The sequence below is a fragment of the Rissa tridactyla genome, chromosome 1 (genome assembly GCF_028500815.1).
Source record: "Rissa tridactyla isolate bRisTri1 chromosome 1, bRisTri1.patW.cur.20221130, whole genome shotgun sequence".
NCBI classification, from domain to species: Eukaryota; Metazoa; Chordata; class Aves; order Charadriiformes; family Laridae; genus Rissa; species Rissa tridactyla.
Genome location: NC_071466.1, coordinates 163,523,000 through 163,545,379, shown reverse-complemented (window position 1 = coordinate 163,545,379; position 22,380 = coordinate 163,523,000). Strand labels below are relative to the sequence as shown.

Here is a 22,380-nt window from a genome sequence, read left to right as displayed (position 1 = left end):
CAAAACCGTGTCCTTCCCCCGTGGAGGAGAGGGAGGAGGGGACAGGAAGCCATGTGCAGCCAGACCCACCACAGGAAAGAGGTTGTGAAGAACATCTGCTTCGTGGCAGGAAAAAAATCAAGCTCTCTGCTGCCACCGCTTTTCTTTCACCTGCATCCTGATACCGACCCACTAGTGACACAGCTTCTGCATGGATACCCATGCCAAATAACCGCCCCTTGGCCCAGGGACCAGATTTCCAGGCACTGCATCTGTGCCACAGGGAGGGCTACTTATAGGAGGAGACAAACCCCGTGCTGGATTCCCATCACAGAAAGGGGCTGTGGACACACTCACCTGTCCCAGGTTGTCGAAGTTATACTTGTGGTGCACCCACTTGTAGTTGGCGGCCACGCAGTCAGACCGGTTGGTGATGTTCCTGATGTCAACTCCCAGGCAGTGGTAGAACTTGCCCTTGAAGAGCTGCAGGAGGGGAGTGACCCCATCAGCCCCTTTCCCCACAGGGCTCCCCATGCTCCCTGGGATGTGCAGAAGCTCCCGAGACGTTGGGTGGGCTGCAGGACTGCAAGCCAGGTGGAGCATGACAGGTTGGGAGGACCACCAACACGACGTGGACCACAGGCTCAAACACTGATAAGGAGTCAGGGCCACCCTTGTAAACCCACACGTGGCTTTTCAGCCTCTTCCATTGTCCCAGGCCAGCAGTGACTGTAGGCCCTTACCATCTGACAGCCTTTAGGGCAGCCTTTTTGCATGCAATTAGAGCCACTGTCCCAAAAGAACAAAAAATCTTCTACTCCGTCCCCAGGAGTAATCTCCCCTCCCTGCTTCCCAGTTACTGAGAGAGCTGATGGGAAAAGATCTCGTCTGAGGGTAAAGAACCAGAAAAAGCATCCCCTGCTTCTTTGATACTTTTTTCACAAAGCTGCACTGCACTGCTGTGGCTCTTCTGCCCAGGGCTCCTTTCCCCATATGGAAGGTACTGGGTTGTGCATTTGTACAGATGCATCAGAGCAGACTAAGTATAGCACATTCCCTGAGATGGAAGTAACGCCCACGCCCTTGCTCCTCTGCAATGCAACAGCCAAAAATAAAGAGGATTAAATAAAAAAATAAAAGAAGGTTGTGGGTGGATTTAAGGGCTCAGAGTGAGGGGGAGAAACACAGCTGACTGGAGGCAGGGTTCAGGTGCTAAGCTGCTTGCCCTTGTGGTGTGACATGGACGTGCCCAGCGAGCCCTGCACTACGCCGGCCCTGGGCTCTCCCTGTGACGCTGACCCAAACCCTGATCCAACTCTTGCCAGGTGTGAGCGTTGCCTCCTGTCTCGCACATCCAGCAATGCCTGCACTCGCCGAGCACCTGGCTGTCCTTGCCAAGGGCTGTAGGGACATTGTGGTGGGAGACAGCTCATGGAGGAGGGCAGGTGCAGAAAATTTCCTGGCTTGCTTGTCCCTCCTGCTCTGCTTGATTCCCTGTGCCTGTTGTAGCACCTAGGGGTATGGGTGCCTGTGTTAGGGGTGGGGGCACCAGGGCTGTTTTATGGGCAGTAACAACTTACCTGCACCCCCAGGATGCCAAAGATGATGAAGAAAGCGCAGCAGATGAGGACAATGTTTCCTATGGGCTTGAGAGAAGAAATGAGTGTCTCCACCACCAACTTCAGGCCAGGGGCTCGGCTGATGACTCTGGAAGGGAAGGAAGGGGAGGGCTGACAGAGGGACAGGGCAGGGATTTTTGGCCTAAGCTAAGCATTTTCAGCAGCAGCAGACCCCTGGTCTCCCTGTGCAATGACCCATCAGTGGGGATCACTCTCCTGTGATCAAAAAGCCTCTTCCATCCCATGGATTGGTTGTCTGATGAGGTACCTCCAGAGCCACATGGCTAAGGGGAACCTCCCTGTGGCTTATGGCTTATCAAAGACCATGCTTTGGCTGGCACAGTGGTATCTGACTCTGGGACCCTTCCTTGGGGGACCCAGTGGGAAGAGGGGACCGAGCAAGGCTCGGTGGGGCTCTGACCGGAGGGGACGTAAGGTGCGCAGCAGCCGGAGAACCCGCAGCACCCCCAGGATCTTGGCGCCACCAGCAGAGGCCACCGAGACCACGATGTCAATGAGAGACACGAAGACCAAGAAGCCATCCAAGATATTCCAGCTGCTGCGGAGATAAGCCTGATCCCCAAAATACAGGCCTAGAGAGACCACCTGCAAGAGAGGGGAGAGGAGAGGGGGTTAAATGTCTCCCCACCGTGTTGCCCGGCAAAGGGTAGCTGTGGGAGAGGGGGAGGATGGGGAACAGTTATCAACTCCATGTGACACTGAAGTGTCATCTCGTCATCTTTTCCTTTCACCTGGAAGGCTACGAAGGAAAATGTCTTTGGGGAAAGGGCTGGCACACAACTCCAGAAAGTAGTCACAAGGCCATGGTGACTTCTCACCTTTCCGCTGCCTCCCTGAGCAACAGGACACTGCAGGGAACATGCAGGAAACCTTTCCCTGCCATACCACAGATCTGGGGCAAGTCTCCCAGTCCAGAGATCACCTGGGAGGTAAAAATCGGGCACGAAAACCCATACTTTGCCTCCTGAGGGAGTGGTTTGATTCTGAGCAGTTCTCAACACCAGCAGGTGCTACAGACATTGCTGGTCTTGACGAGAGCTGAACACCCTGCAAATCATGGCCATAATTTAGGTATGAATTCAAGAAGGTTTCAGTTCAGTTTTGAGACTGTCTGTACCCAGTTTGGGACTTTTTCCCAATCACAACAGGGGAAAACCAAGATTTCCCTATTGGTGCCAAGTACTTAGACACTTACTGAATAATTATCTCAACTAAGAGCATGTTATTAATATTGTTGTTATTTCCCCATTCTTGCTCTAAGAGAAAGGGAATGGACATTTGACATCATTACAAAATCCATACCTGAAGGCCAGCTATTCCTCCGGGATACTAAGATCCCTTTGGATTTAAAGCCTTGGATAAGCATCCCCTCCATGCCTGACAAGAGGGGACTCAAGCCCAGGCAGTATCTGCCTTTACCAAGGTATAGGGAGGGACTGTCACACTGAAAAGATGGAGAGATTTTAGAAGGGTGCTGAGAAAACATGAACCATGTTGTTCCTGACACCAGAAAAAGGCTCTGAGCTGTTCATCTCCAGTAACTTACCTTCAGTGTCATCTCAGCTACAAAAATTGCTGTGAAAATGTAGTTGGACACAGTGAGAAAGATTCTCTCCTGGAAAAAACAGAGAAAGGCCTTAAATGTATCTTGACTTCTTGTGACACCCATCAGGCCCTTCTGCTGAACTTAATATCTTTTGATTTCCTGTGAAGGGCCTGAAAGTTGGGGAAATAAGAGAGGTGCCCTTCGCAAAGGTCAGTGGTGAGCAGCTTTTAGCTCATACACCTTGGCTCAGCCCTGTGCCACAGCTGGGACAGGACCCTACGCAACTCCACAAGAGCACAGTGGATGGGATTTGCAATGCATCCTGCAAATCTAGTTTCAAGGCACTCTCTGCCCTGTTCTGCCAGTGTTGCTCTGTCCTGACCTGCTGCGCTGACCTGAGACTCCTTCACGAAGGGCTGCTGAGCACTGACCACTGGATTGTGTGTAAGTGCAGTAGAGTCTGCGGGTCAGCTAAGGCAGACATGCAGAAAAAGCCATTTCACTTGCCAGTTTGAGCCATCTCCAAGGCAGCTAAAAAGCAGCACACGTGAATGATGTAAAACCAGGCTGGACGGGGCTTTGAGCAACCTGGTCTAGTGGGAGGTGTCCCTGCCCGTGACACTGGGGTTGGAACTAGATGATCTTTAAGGTCCCTTCCAACGCCAACCATTCTATGATTCTATGATGACATGCCATTCCTACAGAATAGAAGTTACTTCTATCTTTTAGTCCCCAGTCCCTGTCCCTTTTGCCTATCATCTCTTAACTGCAGGTGCCTGGGGGGAGTCTCTTACTTTCCAAGAGGGAGGAAACTAGGATTACTGCATTATAAAGTGGATTGCCCCATAATAAGACCCTGAAGTGGTAGCACACCATGTGAATACTTGTGCATTTGAATGGATGAGTGGGAGTTGGTGTTTAATGCTGAAGTCCTTTCCAGAGGTCATACCAGTGTCAGGAATGCTTACAAACCTCTGTCAGAGAGGTTTTGCTAAAAAGCAGGTGGGAGGATATGGTGCTCACCGTGCTTCTGTGTTCAATCTGTGGTCTCTCCAGGGCAATGGTGATGCAGTTCAGGAAGATGAAGGCCAGCACAACGTAGTCAAAGAGCTTGTGAGCAATGATGGTTTGGCAGAGGAGACGAAACCTGCAAGAGAGTTCCAGTAAGCATCCGTGCCTTGGACAGAGCAAGATTAGGAGCTGTGAGGACAGAGAATTGAGAAATCTGGCCAAAACTGAGCTCTGACATAGCAGCTTTCCTTCCACTGATACTAATGTCACTTGCCATGGCAATATCCCAGGGTGCCCCATGGTCACACAGGGAACCTGCAGCAGAGAAAGTGCAGAGCAAGGAGATGAATCTTCATCCATTACACCAGTGCCAGAGTGGTTTCCTAACCATTATAGATCTATGCTCCTCTCTTGCCCTGTAGAGAAGAGGCTGAGTTTCAGTTTTCCTCCCAAACTCATACTTAGTACCACCCTAGGGCAATTGGGAGAGGCAGGTAGGTTGGCAGTCATGGGGACCACACTTCTGTCTGCTCTGAAAGACACTGTGTCCATTAGCATAAATGTCACACAGAGCAAAGAGCTGTCCCTCATGAGTCGTATTGAAACCCCCTTCTTTTCAAGGGGCAACGCACATGGGTGAGAATACTGTTGGCTGGGGTAAATGGAGATTTTCTACTGGTGGGAAGATCCCTTTAGCAGGAAGAATTTATCCCAAATGTCTTTTTTTCAGGGAAGATGAATTCTAACTTTGTCCTAAAAGGTGTGATATGACTAATGATAAGTTGATACTGGGACTGAAAATTAAATGGAGAGACTGTTCTGGTACCAGGGGAGGAACTATCAGTAGTATGGAGTCATTAATAATATATTCCTTCTCCTTTTTGGGTTAATGTTAGTATTCCCCGCCTTGCTTTGCTATAAATATTTATGATTACACAAAAGAAAATAGGATGCTCCAAAGGGGGGAAAAATCACAATAGTTATTTAGGTTTCTTATCCTTCCTTTCATCTCCAGAATCAAGGAAGAGCAATTTTGTTTGGCAGTAGAAGGGGAGATGGAGGAGACAAAATACATTCCCAGCTGCTAAGTTTAAAGTCACAACCCAACATGCAGCTCAGGGAAAGTGGCCAGCACGGCAACAGAATCTGACCCCTCTCACGTCAAAAACTGCACAAACCTGTTTTGTGGAGAGAAGAGATATATGGACCAGTCTTCCCGTAACTCACACCAGTCTGGCTTATAGACTTCCATCATCTTCCGGATGCGAAAGCACAGGCTCTGGAGGGACGCAGCAGAAGCAAGTGCCACTGGTTACCTTCCCACTTGCCTGAGAGTCACTCTTCCTCTTGCATCTGACACCAAAACACCACTAGCTGCAGTTCCCCAGGTGCACTACCTGCCTTTATTTAAGGCCCTGAACAAGGAAGTGGACTCAAAGAGCAACAAGCCACTGAAGAGGAGGTAGGAGCTGCTTTGCCAGGGCTGGCTTACCTCTTGGCATCTGGTTTCCTCCCCAGATCATTACCAATAAAACCGCTGGTGCTTTTCTAGAGCAGGATGTTGTCCATGATGCCTTCTCAGAGCTGTTGGAGTGGCTCTGTTACATGAGGACAGTGTTTCCTCGCTACCTCAGCTAAATGAGAGGCCAGGACAGGAAGGCCTTCTGTTGGCACTTGGGCTTGGAAGTGATTTAATTTCATACAGCATATACGTCTGTTCAAATTTCTACTGACCCTCCCTCCACTTTTTCCACCCTTTGATCCTCTCACAGATCGGGCATTGCGGTCTCCCAGGCTGGCACCGCAAAGTTCCCTTGCCTTGTCTCTTGTGCCCGTGCTTCCTGCTCTGATCTGCGGATGTTCCCCATGCAAAAATCTTGCTGCTCGCACAGCCTGACCTTTCCTAACCCACAGAAACCACTGGCTGCACTCCTCCGAAATAACAGCCCCTGAATGACCATGCACCTGCCTCCCATCCACCTTCCTCCCACCATCTGCCTGTACGACTGCCTTGCAGGCAGCCTAACAATGTGGTTTGAGCTTGTCTGGACCTAGAAGGTCCCATCTGCGTTCAATGTTGTCCCCCAGCTGTACTTTAAGCACCTTTGCAAGCCCTCCCATCCACATGGCAGGGAGACTGCAATTTGAGGATGGATTTGGGGTTTTCCACAGCACTGCGGTGTGTAACCCCAGCTTCCCTGCACCAAGTACTCACATAATCTATCTCCTCATCATCCTCTCCCCGTTCCTTGCGGTTGTTCATCTTTGGGAAGATCTCCTTGGCAATACTGGGCATTTTGCCATTGCAGTCTTGATGCTCACTGGCCCCAGATGCTGCTCCCAGTTTACGGGTCACTCTGTGGCCGGATGGCACTGAGGCCAACTCCAGCAGGTCACAGGAGCCTTTGTTGTCCAGGGAAAGTGTCCGGCGGTGATGAAACACCCTTCCTGTCCTGTCCGACTCCCCATCTGCCGCCCTGTGCCTCTCTCCAGACAGGAGGGATTCGTGCTCGGCAGAGGGAGGTTTGTGCTTCAGGCTGTGTCCCCGGGCCAGGCTGTTCCAGCTGGAGCGACGGCTCCCCCAGGCCCCGCTGCGGCCCCAGGCTCCATAGTGGGAACTGCGGGAACTGGACTGTAAGAGAGCGGGATGGGGACTCAGTGACTCGGGGCACAAGGAGGGAGCATGTGATCCTATTTCAGATCACAGACTTCTCCCTGGGCCCCTAAGGCAGGAGGTTGCCATTTTTCAGCCGTTGAGGAAGTTGCATGGTGGGAATTTAGCAGCTATCTCTGTAAATCTGACAATAAATTGATAATGAGTTAGAAACGGTGTTGGCTGTGATTACTTTATAGCACCATCTGTGTGCAAAGCACTTACGGGGAAGGTAAATGATAAAGCCAAAGGCCAGATGCCTGATGTTGTTACTTACACCAGCACAAAGGAAGAATAAAGCTCTCAAAAAATCTGATTGGCAGCTTTTTATGCTGCCCTGGGGTAAAGGATAACACAAGGTACAGGGTGATGGATAATCTGACATACCACCTTTGAGTACAGCCTTAGTAAAAGGAAGAAATGAGAGAAAAAGGTTACAGTCTAGTCCAACTACATCAGCAACTTATCATGTAGTATGTGACTGCCAGCTCTCCCTGTTTAGAAATAACAGGGGCATGAACCCTTTTAAAACCGATGCACGCCTCCAAAGCTGTGTGTGTCAGCGGGTAGAAAGCCCAGAAGATGATGTTACAAGGTGGACAGATCTGAGATGCATTGGCTGGACAGCCAGCAGCGCTTGGGGAAGTGCTAAGGGGCAGCGGGACCTGCTGTGGGGAGCTCCAGGTCAAGGTTTCTCCCTTCATTGTTACAAAAGCTTCCAGAAAACCCATCTGTTATGGGACTTGGCAGCTGTGGCATCAGCCAGATATTCCTATGCTCTTAATTCACTCAGAGCATCATTTTGTGTCCTGTGCCCTAGGAAAACAAGAAAAGGGCAATAGGACAAAACATGTTTCACTCTAAGAGGGAGACTGTCTCCTTGGTATTCCCTCTGTCATACCAGAAGAATGTAAAAGAGCTGAATCTCACACTCAATGGAATATAGAGCAATACCCTGGAAACGGTCATCAATAACCTGGAAATTTAGATAAATAGCGTGAACTGACCTGGCTTCCTAAAGACAGGCAATGTGCTTGTGTTAGAAGCCTACAGCAGCAGTGCAATCCTCCACAGCAATCCACAGATGATGGCAGAAAGACAACAGACTGCTTGGACTTCAAAAGAAGGGTACGACACACATTTCTACTCATTCACTCACCAGGGACCGCTGGTCATAGGTCATTCTTCCCAGGGACATCACGCTGCTCTTCCGGGAGCCAACAGCAACACGGATCTGGTCAGGCTGCAGGGAGTTGCGTGAAGAGTTTGTGAGCCCCCCAGCAGCCACTGGTGGGTTGGAAGAAGGCAAGGATGGGTCCAAGTGCCCATTAGGTGTCACAGGAATTGCACAGAGCTTGGGATCTGGGTGGGAAGATTCAGAAAGAGGAAAAAAGACAAAAGAAGAAGGTGGGTTCCTCACTATCCAGTGACTGTTTCAGTGTCTAAGCTGTTTAGCATGTTAGCAGCAGTTAAAAGAGTACTAGCTGTTAAGCATTAATCAACATCAATTTCTTCTGATTTAGTGTGTTGTGGCAAAAGCAGTGCAAGCTGGGAAGACTCTGATGTACTCTCCTCAGTCCCCAAAACTGATGGCAGCTCGCCTTGGGGCCAGACAGACGAGCAGGGAGCTGGTCAGGCAGACTCAGGCTGACAGGCAGAGCAAGAAGCTGACCCCTGGCAGCAAAGGGGAGGAGAGTGGGCTTCTGCATGTGAAGAACAGACACCTGCATCTTCAGGTCTGAACAAATACCGCCGACCATCAGGCTGGCTATTTAAAGCAGTCAGGCTGAGACACTGAGGAAGAGACTAAGATGTGGGGAGACCCGCTGCCATCCAGATACTGGTATCACCTTTACATTCCTGCAATCACACTCTTCATCCCAATCTATCCTACTACACTTGGCCTCTTCCAATGACTGATTGTTGACCTTGAAGATCCAGGACACCTTTGAGGGTTATGTTACTGTGGACAACCATCAGCATTTGTCAGGATGGATGGAGGGGATAAGGTACTGGATTTCAATGCCTGAAAGGACTGGAACAATCATTTTTGTTTGACCTATTGCATAATGAAGGCCACATGTCCTCACCTGCACACAGTGTCACAGCCGTGAGCGCACCAACAGGCTCCGTAACCTCTTTGCCATCTGCCCTCCTAGGGGTTTGGCTGCCTACATTCAAAGTAAGCTCTGACAAGCCAATACCGGAGCCACTGCTCCTTGCTGTGGGAGCTGCATATAAGCTCAGACACCTATGCCTGTGGTCCTTGTCTGGGTTATGCTGTGAGTGTGCTTGTGCTTGTCCTTGCAGCTTGCTGATCCTGATCTTATCTTGCTGACTGGACTTCTTGGCTTGACCTCAGACCTTCCTCACCACTGTGGACTTGCCGGGCCATTGCCGAACCATTTGCTGACCTTGGTGAGTGTCAGTGGACCTGCTCTGCTCACCTTGTGCAAGCACAGTGCCTTCTCCTACCTGGCTGTCCCTTCCCCTCAGCTCTTGGCTCACCACCCATTGCAGAACAAGCTACTCTTGCTGCTCCCTGCCACCAAGTCCTGTCTGAAGTATAATACCTCTTGTAGAAAGACTTGCAGTCTTCAAGGAAAGACTTCGAGGCGTGGAGACCTTACCCGGTAGTTTGTAGGCAGACTGTTCCAACAGTTAATTATCTTTCCTTAAAAATATGTGGGTTTTTTTTCAGTCTGAATTTGTCTAGCTTCAGCTTCCAACCTTTACAATCTCATTATGCTTTTTTCTGCTCAATTAAAGAGCCATCTACCATCAGAAATGTCTCCTTATGGTTGGCACTTACAGACTGTGTGATCAAGCCACTTTTCTGGTTTCTCTAAGCTTCATTAGCCTCTCACTACGAGGCAAGACTTCCAGATTTGTCCAAGTCCTTTTTAATGTGTTGGTATTCCCTATCTAAATGTGGGTCCAAGATTTGGACACAGCGTTCCTGAAAGGGTTGGTGCCCCTGAGCTAGGCAGAGACAGTCTCACTTCTCAGTCCTAGTTGCCATTCTGTAGGTCATACAAGAACTGCTCCCCTTAGCTATCACATTCCTCAGGATGCCAACGTGGCTCCGTTTTTCCACAGATAATACCACAAACTAGCATAAAGTTCAAAATGAAAACCGTTAAGTTCTTGGAGATGGGATTGAATTTTCTGCAGAATCTGCTTTCAGATTTCTCACTAAACAGCAATGGGAGATAAGCAAATGAGGCTGTTTGAGCTACTGTACCTGAGCCTTCCTGGACCTCTTGGAACTGATCTAACTCCTCCATGTTTGATGAACTCTGATCTTCATCTGAGTATGACCGGTTGGCATCACCCTGGAACACACAAATTTAGAAGTTGGGAACTCATAAACAGAAAAGACCATTTGTTCTTATCTTTCATTGCTGGAATAACTGTAAAATCCTCCTTGGCAGCCAGGATTTACTCACTGGAAAGAGTCTCGTGTGACCTGGGATGACTCATGTACTGTATTCTTGCTTTTGGAGGGGCAAAGGACTCACCCTAGCAGGGTAGGGTCTGTTGCATAGGATGGAAATTGTGAACCCCCTTCCAGTGGCCTTGTCTCTTTCCTCGCAAGGATTAACACTGTCTTTTTTTTTTTTTTTTTTAAATGAAGCCCACCCTGAACTTAACAAGGGAAATGACAGAGGTGTGATACTTTGGGAGTCCTCCACTCCAGTACCCTCAAAGTGTCTCAAAGGTCCCCTTTTAAGCACCTCTATCCCTCCTCCTGATGAAGCCTAGGTGGCAACTCACCTCAGCCTGGAACCCCTCCACGAGAATGGCCACCAGCAGGTTGAAGAGTACATAATTGCCAAACGTCATGAGAGCCACAAAATAGAGGGATGCCCATGGTGACGTGGAGGCCATGCCATTATAGAGCACAACATTCCAGTCCTCCTGGGTTAGGATCTGCAACCAGGAGCAGATGTCACATAAACAGGAAGGAAGGACAAGAAGGGGATTCTCAGAAAAGGACAGGGAAAGGATACACATCAGGACCACATCAGGCCTCTTAACTTCCCCATAACCACACCCCCACTGCCCACTGTCACTGTCCAGCTGTGGTGCTGCCCTGATAACGTTAGCTGAGCAAGAAGAAACAAGAACGACCATGAGGGCAGTCATGTACTGAGGTGATAGTGTTAAACATGGGAGTTGCCACAACAGGAGTGACCTTTGCAAACTGTTTCCTAGGAAGGAAGGAGCACCGAGAGATACACCAGTCATTTGGTCACAACATGCAATTGTTCTTCCTCCAAACATCACACACCAGAGCCTTTTGTGCCGTCAGGAGTGAGTGAAATGCTCCGCAATGAGAAAAAGCATCTCCTGATCCCCTCCACTTTGCCCTGGTCCACCCGTAGAGAGTAAAGTGGGCTCACCTGGAAGACGGTGACGATGGCCCACAGCAGGGAGTCAAAATTCTTCCGGTCGGGAACTGTATCTCCTGTGTCTGTCCTGAGGCTGAACTTGCAACCAAAGATGTGCATTCCCAGGATGCTGTTGGGACAAGAAGTGGAGATGGTGCCACCACAACGAGCTCATCAGAGTCGTTCTCTTTTCCTCCCAACAATCTAATGGATTATTAATCCACCACGGGATCGAGGGATAGAACACCACAGCCAGATAACTGGGACCTATCTGTGAAGAAGGAGCTGTGTATTGCACCCCTATAGCTCACCAAAAAAACCCGCTTTCCATTTGTACTGCCTCAGAGCTCACGCATTCCCTCCAACCTGTCTTTCACATCTGCTCTCTCCACAGTTCCTGTTTGCTCTCATTTTTCTTCATCTCCATACTACTGCATCCGTGGCATGCACCGACAGACTTTCTTGGTTGTTTCTTGCCACCCTTCTGTCAGTCAGCCTCCAGGCTGAACTGCTGCTGCAGCCAATGTTGATTACCAAGAGACTTCACCTGTCCTGCGATGGGACATTTTGCTCAACATGTGCATTTGGTGGCAGTATTTCTCCACCCCATCCAGGACACATCTTCAGCTGCTGAACCCAATTCAGGGCAGCAGTAACCTCAGCCCTTATGAACAAATAAACGTTTCTCAGTGCTGCCCGAGCCTAGGACAATGGGCAAGACGAGTCATGCAATCATGCTCTGAAGTGCTTGTCCACATGAGCCATGCAACGCCTCTCCAAAACAATGCGAGGCTACTAACTGCCTCCTCACCTGAATATAAAGATGAAGAGCATGAGAAGCATGCAGAAGGTGGCTACATTATCCATAGTCTTCATCAGCACCACAAGCTGGCGGCGCAGAGCAGGCATGAAACGCACCAGCTTCAGCACCCGCAGGAGACGGAAAGTCCTCAGTACAGAGAGGCCCCCGTCCGACTGGCCGATGATCTCCCAGATGCTGTGGCCCAGAGAGGCACGGGGAGTACAAGGGACAAAATGAAAGACAAGTGAACAAACCGAAGAGAGAGAGAGGAACAACAATGCTAATCCAAATTTTCACCTCTGCATTGGCAGCAAGTATAAAGGCGTCAGAGAGAAAATCTGTTTGAGTAAGATATAATTAGAAGTATATACTATAGGCTTATACTTATGTGTAGAAAGCTGCATTTCTCCCTTAAGAACATGAACACGGCACTGCATGTTGTAGGAATGAGGAAAGGATTGCAGCATTAAATTCCAGCAAGGGAAGTTATTCTATCACACGTTAAACCTTTGTGGCATCCTTAATTTGTGCATTTTTAAAATATTTCACAGCTAATATTTGTTGTTGACTTACAAGGCAATCGCAATTGCCTCCATTCTACAGAGGAGAGGACAGAGGGGCAGAAATGCTATGCAGCTTGCCTAGGGTTGCCAACTGTTGGGAAAAGACATCTTGGTCTCCCAGTCTTTGGCCTTGTGCATCAGCTCAGCTTCTAGTATAGCTGCTAAATTGTTTTTGAAAAGGCACATGAAAACATGCAAGCTCTGTGGTACTCTTTTCTATGTGCATTTCAGTTGATCCCCAAGGCCCTTGTCACCTGATGATGACGATGATACTGTCAAAGATATTGTAGGGGTTGCGGAGGTAATCAAAGAGACCAAAAGCAGCAAGTTTCAGGATCATCTCCAAGGCAAACATGCTTGTAAAGACAACGTTGCTGATCTCCAAGATGTTGGTCAATTCCTCTGGCTGGAGAAAAGGCAAATTCAGAGAGTCAGAACTGAGAGAGTCCTGAAATTATGGGAAATAAGGTGCCACCATTCACAGGGGACAGGCTTTGTAGGGTGATTAGAGTGGTGCTGGATAAAGCCACTTGCACTCCAATTCCTTTACACATTTACTACCTTCATCACAAATTATGTCCCTAACAAATTCTTTTATTAGATGTGATCAGGAGCCCCACAGCTATTTGCACAGCCAAGGCTGACCGAGTGTCTCCCACATCCCGCTCCATACCGTGGTCCCCCAGCTAAAGGATGCTTTACTTTGTGCAAAGAATTTGGGTATTTTTTGAAGCAGGACAAAAGTGGATGATCTGTGGTGAACCTCTTTCTTCAAGGGTTTCTTCCTCTGAGAATTCCACATGTAGCTGCCACAATTTTTTGCTGAAATTTTGAAAACATTTGAATGATATAAAAACAGTTCCCCATCTTCCTCTAAACCTCACTGCACTTCTCTGCCCCTTTCCCCTATTTTTTCCCTTCCCCATTTTTCTGTCCCCCATTCTCCACCAAATCCTTGGTATGCATTAGTTTTCCGTCTTGCTCCAGCAATCTTTTCTCATGCCTCTGTCCTCAGAGTGGTCTCAATAATTACCTGAGTGAATATCAGACTGGATGGATAGGACAACAGCGAGGAGGGGCACGCTGTTAACACCTACCTGTAAGGGACAGGAAGAGCAGGACAGGGTGAGGAAAAGTGAGAAATGGACAGCAAGAAGAGAAAAGCAGGTGCACAAGGTGAAAAACCCCAGGGATGACACAAGATGACTGTGTTGAAAGACAATAAGGAAACAAAAAAAAAAAAAAGAAAAAAAAAAGGCAATCTGACCCTGTCCCAGGCATTTTTGTCTGTTGAATCTCTGGCACATCTTTCAGGCCCTTGGTACAGCCTTCTCCAGCAGAGACTGATGTGTTTGTGCGTATGAGAGAAAGTGTTTTAATGACTCCATCAGTGGAACAAGTCTGAGCAAATTAAATTACTCCTCCTTTTGTTTTCTGAATTAATGACTTTTTCTTCAGTGTGTGCAGCCTTGGAAACTTCTCTGACAAGGTCAGGAAAGGGTCTAGACCGTTTCCTCAGGAATGATGAAACGTTGCTTCAGAAGGAGACAGAGGTTGCGCTGATGTCATTGATGAGGGATGCCAGGATCTTGCCATCCCCTGTGAAATGCAGGCATTTCCCGCACTGAATTTAGGATGGACTCATCTGCTCAAAGCACCTCTCATGCAGGGACTGGGAGTGCACCAGGCCAAACAGCAAGGTCTCAAACAAAGTCAGAAGCATGAGGGGCAACACATGCGCAAACCTGCCCATGTTTGCACGTACTCAGACACACACATACATAGCCCAGGGTGACTACCATGGTCCCAAATTTCCATGTTTACCTTGGGCCAGGTACGTCACAGCTCAGACAAGGTTACGCATTTGATGTTTAACCTACTGCACCACTAAGCCCCAGCTCCAAGCCTCTGAGGTGAGTCTGACCCAGGCTCTGTGCTAGCAGACACCACTGCTCTCACTATTTGGATACCCGTGCTGAAAAGGCAGCTGAAGACTCCCCTCTTCCTGCACGTTTGCCTGGGCTATGCCTGGCCACCAGGCCACTCTTTTAAGTATCATGTAAAATGGCAGGGAACAAGAAAACTGCAAAAGCCTGTTGTTCGGGGCAAGAGAGGACAGACACCCCTGGCACTGTGGAAGCAAAAAAGTGAGTCCCTGCACGTCAGAGCCAATATTTTTACCGTGAACTCACTATTAGTGTGCACTATAGGATGGAGAGTCACAGTCTTTCCCTGAAGACTGCAAAATTGCTGTTTTTCTGAAGCCTTTGGGTTGGCTGTGCCTGTTACTTATTCATCTAGTGGAAAGTGAAGCGAGGGAGGAATGCAGTCTGGGCCTGACCCTCCCCCTGAAGCGGGGGGTGCTTTGACTCCTGCTCTGGGACCCCCAGGGGCCCAGATCCTCCCAGGTGAGCAAATGGACTGGCAACTGCTCCTCACATCTGTGGCTTCCCATGCCCTTTGCTAATTTCTTGCACTTCTCTTTGCAGATTTTTATTGAAACAGTCCATTTCTTTAAAATCAAAAAAGGGGAGATGGCTCAATTTCCATCCATAATTACATTTGAATAACAAAACCATCCTGAAAATGAGGGTGAGAGGAGAGGAGATAAGAGTGAAGAGAGAGAAAGAACGAGCAAGTGCACACGGGAAGGGAGAGATGAAGATCACTTCACGGAGAGCCAGGCAGTAATGACGCTTGCTGGGAACATGAGGTCCATATGCTAAACAGAGATGCCAATTTCAGCTTGAATCAAATGATTATGTCAGTGAGAATGAGCAATGTAAAAAAGCAACAGGCTACGATGGTGGATTATCCTCCTCTCTGCTGTCCACACGTTCTCTCTTGTGCTGTCATAGGGAGCAATTGATGTTTGAAAAGCCATGCTTGCATCTCGCTTGTGGAAAAGGTCACCCGTTCCCCCGTCTCTCCTTCCCTCCCTGACATCTGTTTCTCTAGTCAAGCCTCCACCTGTTAATCTTTTTCTAATGGGCCATCAATCAGCACCAGAAAAGCATCCTTCCTAGAGAGAGGGGCAGGAAAGCCTGGGCAGGGACAGGAAGGAGAGATGGGCAAAAAGGAAGGCAGTAGAAGAGGAATTAAAAAACAAAACTAAAAAAAAATAGTAAAGTAAACTCACTGGCACCCACAAGAAGGAGAGAAGGAGAGATTTTTAAAAATGGAGCAGGAAGACGTAAAGGCTGGGGAAGGAAGAGCAACACAAAAGGAATGAACTTGGGGAAACAGAGGAGAAAAAGAATGGATCCAGCTGGAGAGGCCCAAGCACGTTCATCAGCTAAAGGCAGATCCTGCCTGGCAGCTGTTTCTGGAGAAAGAGATAATTCAGCGGAGTACAAAGAGCCATCAGCCAGGGCTGCAGAGTGGGGGCCACCGGCGGCTGTGTCCTGTGCGGGGATGCCCTCGCATCTGGGGCAGTGTGGCCATGAATAGCAGTGGACATGGCTGGTGGCTGGGACATGGTTGATGCTGGAGACTCCGTCTGGCCAGGGAAGAGTGAACTTGATGAAGGGGGCAAAGCAAACGGGGAAAAAGTGGTTCTCTCCTTTTCTTCCTACCAACGCACAGGATCCCCAACACAATAAGGGATCTCCCAGCTCCCCAGGCTCCCACAGACAGCACTCTGGCATTTATCATCAAAAACGTTAGCAAGGCTTCCTCCTCCCAGGACCCCCAGGTTTACCTAGAAACTGTAAATTGAAGTGCCCACAAGGGAAGACCTGAACTCAATGCTATTTTAGCCCAAGCAAAACCAGCGAACACCAGAAATCTCCCCACAAGAAAAGTCTGTTCATATTGCCAAGCCAGGATAGATTCATTTACCCATCACACCAGGAGAGAAACTTGAATAAAACTGTGGGAGCTGAGTATTGGGGTGAGGAGAGTGTCTTGAAGGGGAGATCCCAGGGAGAAGAGCATGCCCACGTTTTAACCAGACTGGTTCACCTACTCTGAATACGGATCCCCTTCCAAATCCATGAAACTACGTAATTCAGATCTTCATGGCACTAAGTCCTTCATCCTTTCTCCTTTTCAGTTTCTTATTCACTAGCATTGGACTGAAACGTAATTAGTCCATTATCTGACAGCAGCCAGAAACTCCTACAGTATAGGAAAGCTTAAGAATATGCAGACCACTATGAAGCCTCTGCAGGAGAGGCTTCTCCTAATCAGGAGTAAATTGGCAACTGTCTAGAAACTGAAGAGTAATTGATGTGATCTATGCACACCAGCCTACCAAACCGTACCTGCACATCACTGCCTCTAAGAACATGAGAGAGAAATATTCCACACAGAGGTCTCTCCGGCCTGTCCATTTTTACTCACCATTTCAAAGTCACTTGACAATAATCAGAAGAGTCATAGAAATCGGCCATGGAACATACCTACCACCTTTTACTTACTCTAATCACCACCCCACAACCGATGCAGGATTTCATGATGTTTTGTTATACCCTAGTTTTACAAGACTGAAGTGATGTGGTTTCATCTACCACCCCAGGGAGACTGTTCCATCATTTACTAAATGTCAGGATGATAAGCTGGCTTGGACATTTGCTGAACGTTTCTGACAAGCAGCAAATAGTAAAAAGAGAAGCAATAACTGTAAAATATGAACTTGTGGATGCAATAAATGCTGGTATAAAGGGAAATCATGCAGGCTAAAGGATATGAAGGTACTGATCCACAGGGCTGGTCTAGTTAGGAAACAAGGGATAGTCTCCTGATCCACACAAGACAGATCTCATTAAGTATTGATCTGATGTACGAAGGAATAATGTAAGTAAATACTGGAGAAGATAAACCAAGTTACTCAGCAATTTTCTCATTGGCTACTAATGGCAAAGAAACTTGAGTCCAACAGGCCATTCAAGAAATATACGAAAAAGGCAGCTAGGGACATTCAGCTGGGACCAGCCTTTCATCCTTATGCTGAATAAGGGAGAAGAGCGAGCAACACCAGATCCTCTGTGAATATTTAAAAAAGTAATCCTCTTTAAAGGATCCTTCTGGACAGCCACAAGTAGCTAGTATCTTGATTTTCTACACTGGATTTTAAAATTAGGCACTTCCAAGAGAAGCAGATCTGAAGAACTGCAAAAACTATTTCAAGCAGGACAAAGCTTGAAATGACAGATTTTGGCTTGTGCAATATCCCAGCAATATCTGAAGGCCTAATACTGAGGATATTACATGGTATAATGCACACCAATGGATTTGAATAAACTTATCTATTTGCAAGTGATAATTGTGATAAACTTAAGGATTAAAAATGACTCATAGCAGTGCAGTTTGTCCCAAAATGAGTTGATTTCCCTCACAAGAAATGTATAAGGACATGGCGAGCTGCCTTGGCCACACAAATAGGACAGGACAAGGGACTGGATGGATAAGCTAAACAAAGCAAATTCCAAGGTGATTTGGATCCAAGTAAAGTGGTTTGAGTTGCTGAAGCTAAGTCTCCTGGCAGAAAAACACTGTGAATATTAAAGCCCTGAACTGTAACAGATAATTTTAATTCCTGTTTTTCTTTCTGTTGGTCAAAGCGCAGGAATCGAAGGTAGGACTCGCACATGGGCTCTGTCCCCCAGGTTCCTGTGTTTCTGAGCCTGAACCTTGTGCCTGGCTCCCGCAGTCTCTCACCCCTTAACCTGATGGTTGGTAGGTGCCTGGGTCAGTGGGTCAGCTCACCCGGATATAGAGTCCATGAGCAAGCAGAGCAGCAAGGAGCTGACGGACGTGCCACAGGCTGCTCCCAGGACCACTGAAACCTGTGACACCTTCACACGTCCTCTTGCCCAGCCAGATATGTCCCTGGAGAGCGGCTGGGTTTGTGTTCTCCCATGCACCAGAAAATAAAAGCTCGAGAGGTCTCTGTAGGCATTAGCTCTGGGCCAGGGGAGATTCATATGATGAAGTAGCTGAAGTAACAGAAGCTACTTCAGTCATACAATGGCGTTGCCCTGCAAACCACAGATCTCTGTGGGCACGGGGGTGTTACTGGATATCATTCTGTGAAAATTTGTGTTTCTGGGAGGAAAAACAACAGGAAAAAAAAGAAAGGAAGGCCAGAAAATGCGGCGATGAAGCACCAGTCTGAGATCTACTGATAGTATGGCTTGAGGAAAACTGAAAGAGAGCAAAGGGATGTACGAAGGCCTATCAGCTTTTAAGTAAACTGCTGACTCAAAAAGTCCTGGAATTCATGGTATGGTCTGAACATATATTTTTTTTAATCTTCTTATGCCAGGGAAACAGAATTCAGTATACACATTTTAAATAAACAGGCTGCACCACATCTTTCAGTTATGATCAATTCGGCTGACATCTCTTTCCAGTAGAAACAGCATGCAGGGTCATAAGCTTTTCCTAGCTACTTATGGATAAAAAGTGATAGCATAACTTTAAGGACATGTCATTAATAAACTGTTAATAGAAACCCCAAAGCTTCAGGCAGCTCCCACTCTGCTGCAGGCTGTACAAACACAGCAGAGGCGGCCTAGAAGGGCTTAAATCTGCACACACAATAGCCAGAACATGAGAGTGAATTCTCTACCTCCAGCTCAGATAGTCTTCTGCTAAACTCTTAATTCACGCTGTCTCCAATAAACCAAAATGAACAATGGCTCTCCCTGCTTGGTGCTCACATCTTTAAAATATCAGTGGGCAGTTTTTCTATTGTCCTGGGCTTCAACCCTTAGTCATCTCTCTGCTACGTGATAAATACATCGCTCTTTTTTATCTATTTTCATGAGTCAACCCCTCCAGCCTCTTCTTCATTCTCCTCTCCTCTGAGCTCCTGCCAGTATTTTTCTGGTACTGAAGCATCCAGTGCAGTTTTGCATTCTGGGATCAAATTAAGGTTTCCCATCCTTGTATCAGAAACTAGCTGGGCTTTGAAAAGTGGTCTAAAGCTTGGTACGTGGGTGGGATCCAGACATCTGGGGCTTCAAATACTGGCTCAGGCACTGTGTTGCCTCAGAAAGGGAATTTAAGATACTCTGGGTCTCAAGATATCTCCATCCTGATACAGCACAGGATAAATCTAAGTGCCTTGCTTGAAGCAGACTGCCTGCCTGTCTGCTGCCTGAGACTGTGTTCAGGACTAGACTTCAACTTGGCTCCAAAGCTTCAATGCAGTCAGCATTTCAGTAGTGACCTGGGCAGGCACATGGAGGAAATCATGGTCACATTCAGTCTGGCAGCGTAGATCTGAGACATGGATGTACAGCATAGAATCATAGAATGGTTTGGGTTGGAAGGGACCTTAAAGATCATCTAGTTCCAGCCCCCTGCCATGGCCAGGGACACCTCCCACTAGACCAGGTTGCTCAAAGCCCCATCCAACCTGGCGTTGAACCAGTCCATGCTCCTTCAACGCAAAGTGCAGCAGAGCTACCAGCCAGCAATGCAGATGCAAGGTCATGGGCATGCTTAACACCCCCTGAAGCTGTCTCTGCACATCACAAAGAAGACACAGCCTCTGTTTCCCAGCTACAAAACGAGGGCACACAATCCTTCTCCATCTCACAAGTCTGTCATTAGAATAAAGTGCACTGCTGACTCAGAGCTGCCTGCAAACTATTGGCATGAAAGTCAAACCTGTGCCCACACCTGCTGTCTGTGTCTGACCTATCTATCACTTCTTGCTGCCAAGGCAAAGGAAAGGCTCAAGCCATCTGAGCCCCCAAAATGACTGGAGATGGAAGGTAGTGTCTTTCCTAGCCTTCTTGTATAGATAGACTGTGCTCAGGCATCTCTTAATTAAGCTGGAAAGGCTAGCGGGCTGATGGATTTGAATTGAGATGCTGGTGAAGTGCCTGTGACATCCCCAGAGGGCACATTAAATTAACCAAATAGACTAAAGATTCAGTAAGCTAATGAAGAGAGAAATGAGAGAGAGAGAGAGATGAGAAAGATGGAAGAGATGAGGGTGAAAGAGACAGAAGCAGATGGAAAGAAAAGATAGGGTAAAAAAGAAAAACAGAGGGATAAAAGTGAGCAGGGAGGAGGAAAAGAGAGGGATTAAAATGAGGTGAGAGGAAAATACATGGAGACAGTGAAAGTGATTATGTGCAGGGATAAAGAAGAAAAGACCCTGCAAGATCCTGAGGCTTTTTCCAAACCCATGCTGGGACCATCTGTGCTGCAGCCTGGAGTCCAAATTGCTCAATCGCTGCCTCCAGGTTGCATCAGCTGCTTAGCAAGGCCATAACCCCGAGCAGGACTCACCAGTTCCCGCTGCCCACCCTGTGCCCCGACGTGCCTTACCTGCTCGTGGTGCTCGATGCCCATGCTGATTGTGTTCACTAGGATTGCGATCATGATCCCACGGTTGAAGTACTTGCTGTCCACAATCCCTCGAAGTTTGACCCTCACTTCTCGCCACATGTCACTGCAAAGCTTCAGCCGTCCGCCTTCTTCCACCTCCTCCTCCTCCTCCTTCTCCAGCGCCGAGGCACCTTGGTCCTCTCTCCTGCCCTCTCCCTCCTCTTCACTGGCTCCTCCATCCTCCTGGTCCGAGTCAGCGCTATCCAGGACAGAGAGCCTTCGGGATGCTTCGTGCTCCCCCCTGTGGCATCGGGGGCAGTTGGTGGGATCAGAAGATGCTGTCACAGCAATGGGCTGGACCAAGCCCTGAGGAGGGCAGTCAAGAGAGTTGTGCTGCTGGCAAAGTCCTGGCAAGAGAAATGATCGTGCTTAATGGAGAAGGCTTTGAAAAAGACATCCAAACTGGGGACCTGTTTGGCTTTTGGGTGTTTAGACAGGGTAACTCGGCCTTTTAGCTGTAAGGATGGTTAAACACTGGCACATCATCTCAAGGGCAGCAATAAAAGCCATTGCTGCTGAGGGCTTTACACTGACTGGCTGTGTCACCAAAAGGCACAGTACTGTTCAGCTGCCAGTGATGAGGCTCAATGGGGGTTCACGTCCATCAGAGGAAGAACTGTTTTGTCTGATGCAGGAATCACAGCTTGAGACTCAGTAGCTTGTGTGAAGTGGGAACTGAAGGAAAAACGATCACGAGGGCTGCTTTTGGCCTGAACAGCTACAAGTGGGGTCCAAGAACCCACATGCTGAGCTGAACTCTCTAAATTAGGGAAGCTACATTAGCAAAGCATCTCAAGAAGCCAAAAAAGGTAGCACAAGAACACTTCCTCCTGGTAACCCGTGTGCTCTGAATTAGAACAGATCTGCTCACTTCAGTGAGAAAACTGTTTATGTTTCCTCCATCTTCCAGTTGTGCCTGGAAGATCAAATGGGGGAATGAATTAATTAATTCATTAACACAATGCATGAGGCCTGCAGAAACTTTCCTTCCAGCAAGTAAAGAAAAGGAAAGACTGAGTATGCAAGATCAACTGAAAAATCTGTTTTTTTGCTTGTTAATGGGAGCATTACTTACGAAAGGCATCGGAAGGCAGTTAATACTAACTCTATAAAACTATTTTTACAGTCACTTTTCAGGCCAGGAATCCAATTTAAATGGTATTTTGTGTCTAATTTTACACAACAGCATGTGCTCCCATCAAGACAAATTGTCTTCGTTGCCCTTGCATATCAAACCGACTTCTTCAGTATTGCTCCCTTGGTTCAGGAGACACCCTATGGCAATTCTACCCCCCGTGCCTCTCTCTTGAGGTCCCACAGCAACTCAGTTTGGGAGGAGAGCTCTGGGGAACCTGTTATGTCACCCAATCCAATCTTTAGTCCCACTCTCTCATATCTCCTTAATACTTAGCTCTCCCAGATTGCTACCAACCCTTGCTAGAC

The 22,380-nt window shown here is 48.0% G+C and overlaps 1 protein-coding gene across 1 annotated transcript in view; it reads right to left on the bottom strand.

Moving 5' to 3' along the window:
- CACNA1I (calcium voltage-gated channel subunit alpha1 I) overlaps window positions 1-22,380 on the bottom strand; it is a 166,634-nt gene that overhangs the window by 21,771 nt on the left and 122,483 nt on the right. Inside the window, exons 9-22 of the mRNA XM_054205974.1 lie at window positions 20,878-21,284; window positions 12,843-12,994; window positions 12,035-12,220; window positions 11,236-11,353; window positions 10,607-10,762; window positions 10,074-10,164; window positions 7,989-8,191; window positions 6,392-6,808; window positions 5,355-5,455; window positions 4,189-4,312; window positions 3,166-3,234; window positions 2,020-2,204; window positions 1,560-1,686; window positions 337-462 (exon numbers count right to left, since the gene is read on the bottom strand). Of these exons, the coding sequence (XP_054061949.1) occupies window positions 337-462; window positions 1,560-1,686; window positions 2,020-2,204; window positions 3,166-3,234; window positions 4,189-4,312; window positions 5,355-5,455; window positions 6,392-6,808; window positions 7,989-8,191; window positions 10,074-10,164; window positions 10,607-10,762; window positions 11,236-11,353; window positions 12,035-12,220; window positions 12,843-12,994; window positions 20,878-21,284 (2,462 nt within the window). The remainder of the gene's footprint in view (window positions 1-336; window positions 463-1,559; window positions 1,687-2,019; window positions 2,205-3,165; window positions 3,235-4,188; window positions 4,313-5,354; window positions 5,456-6,391; window positions 6,809-7,988; window positions 8,192-10,073; window positions 10,165-10,606; window positions 10,763-11,235; window positions 11,354-12,034; window positions 12,221-12,842; window positions 12,995-20,877; window positions 21,285-22,380) is intronic.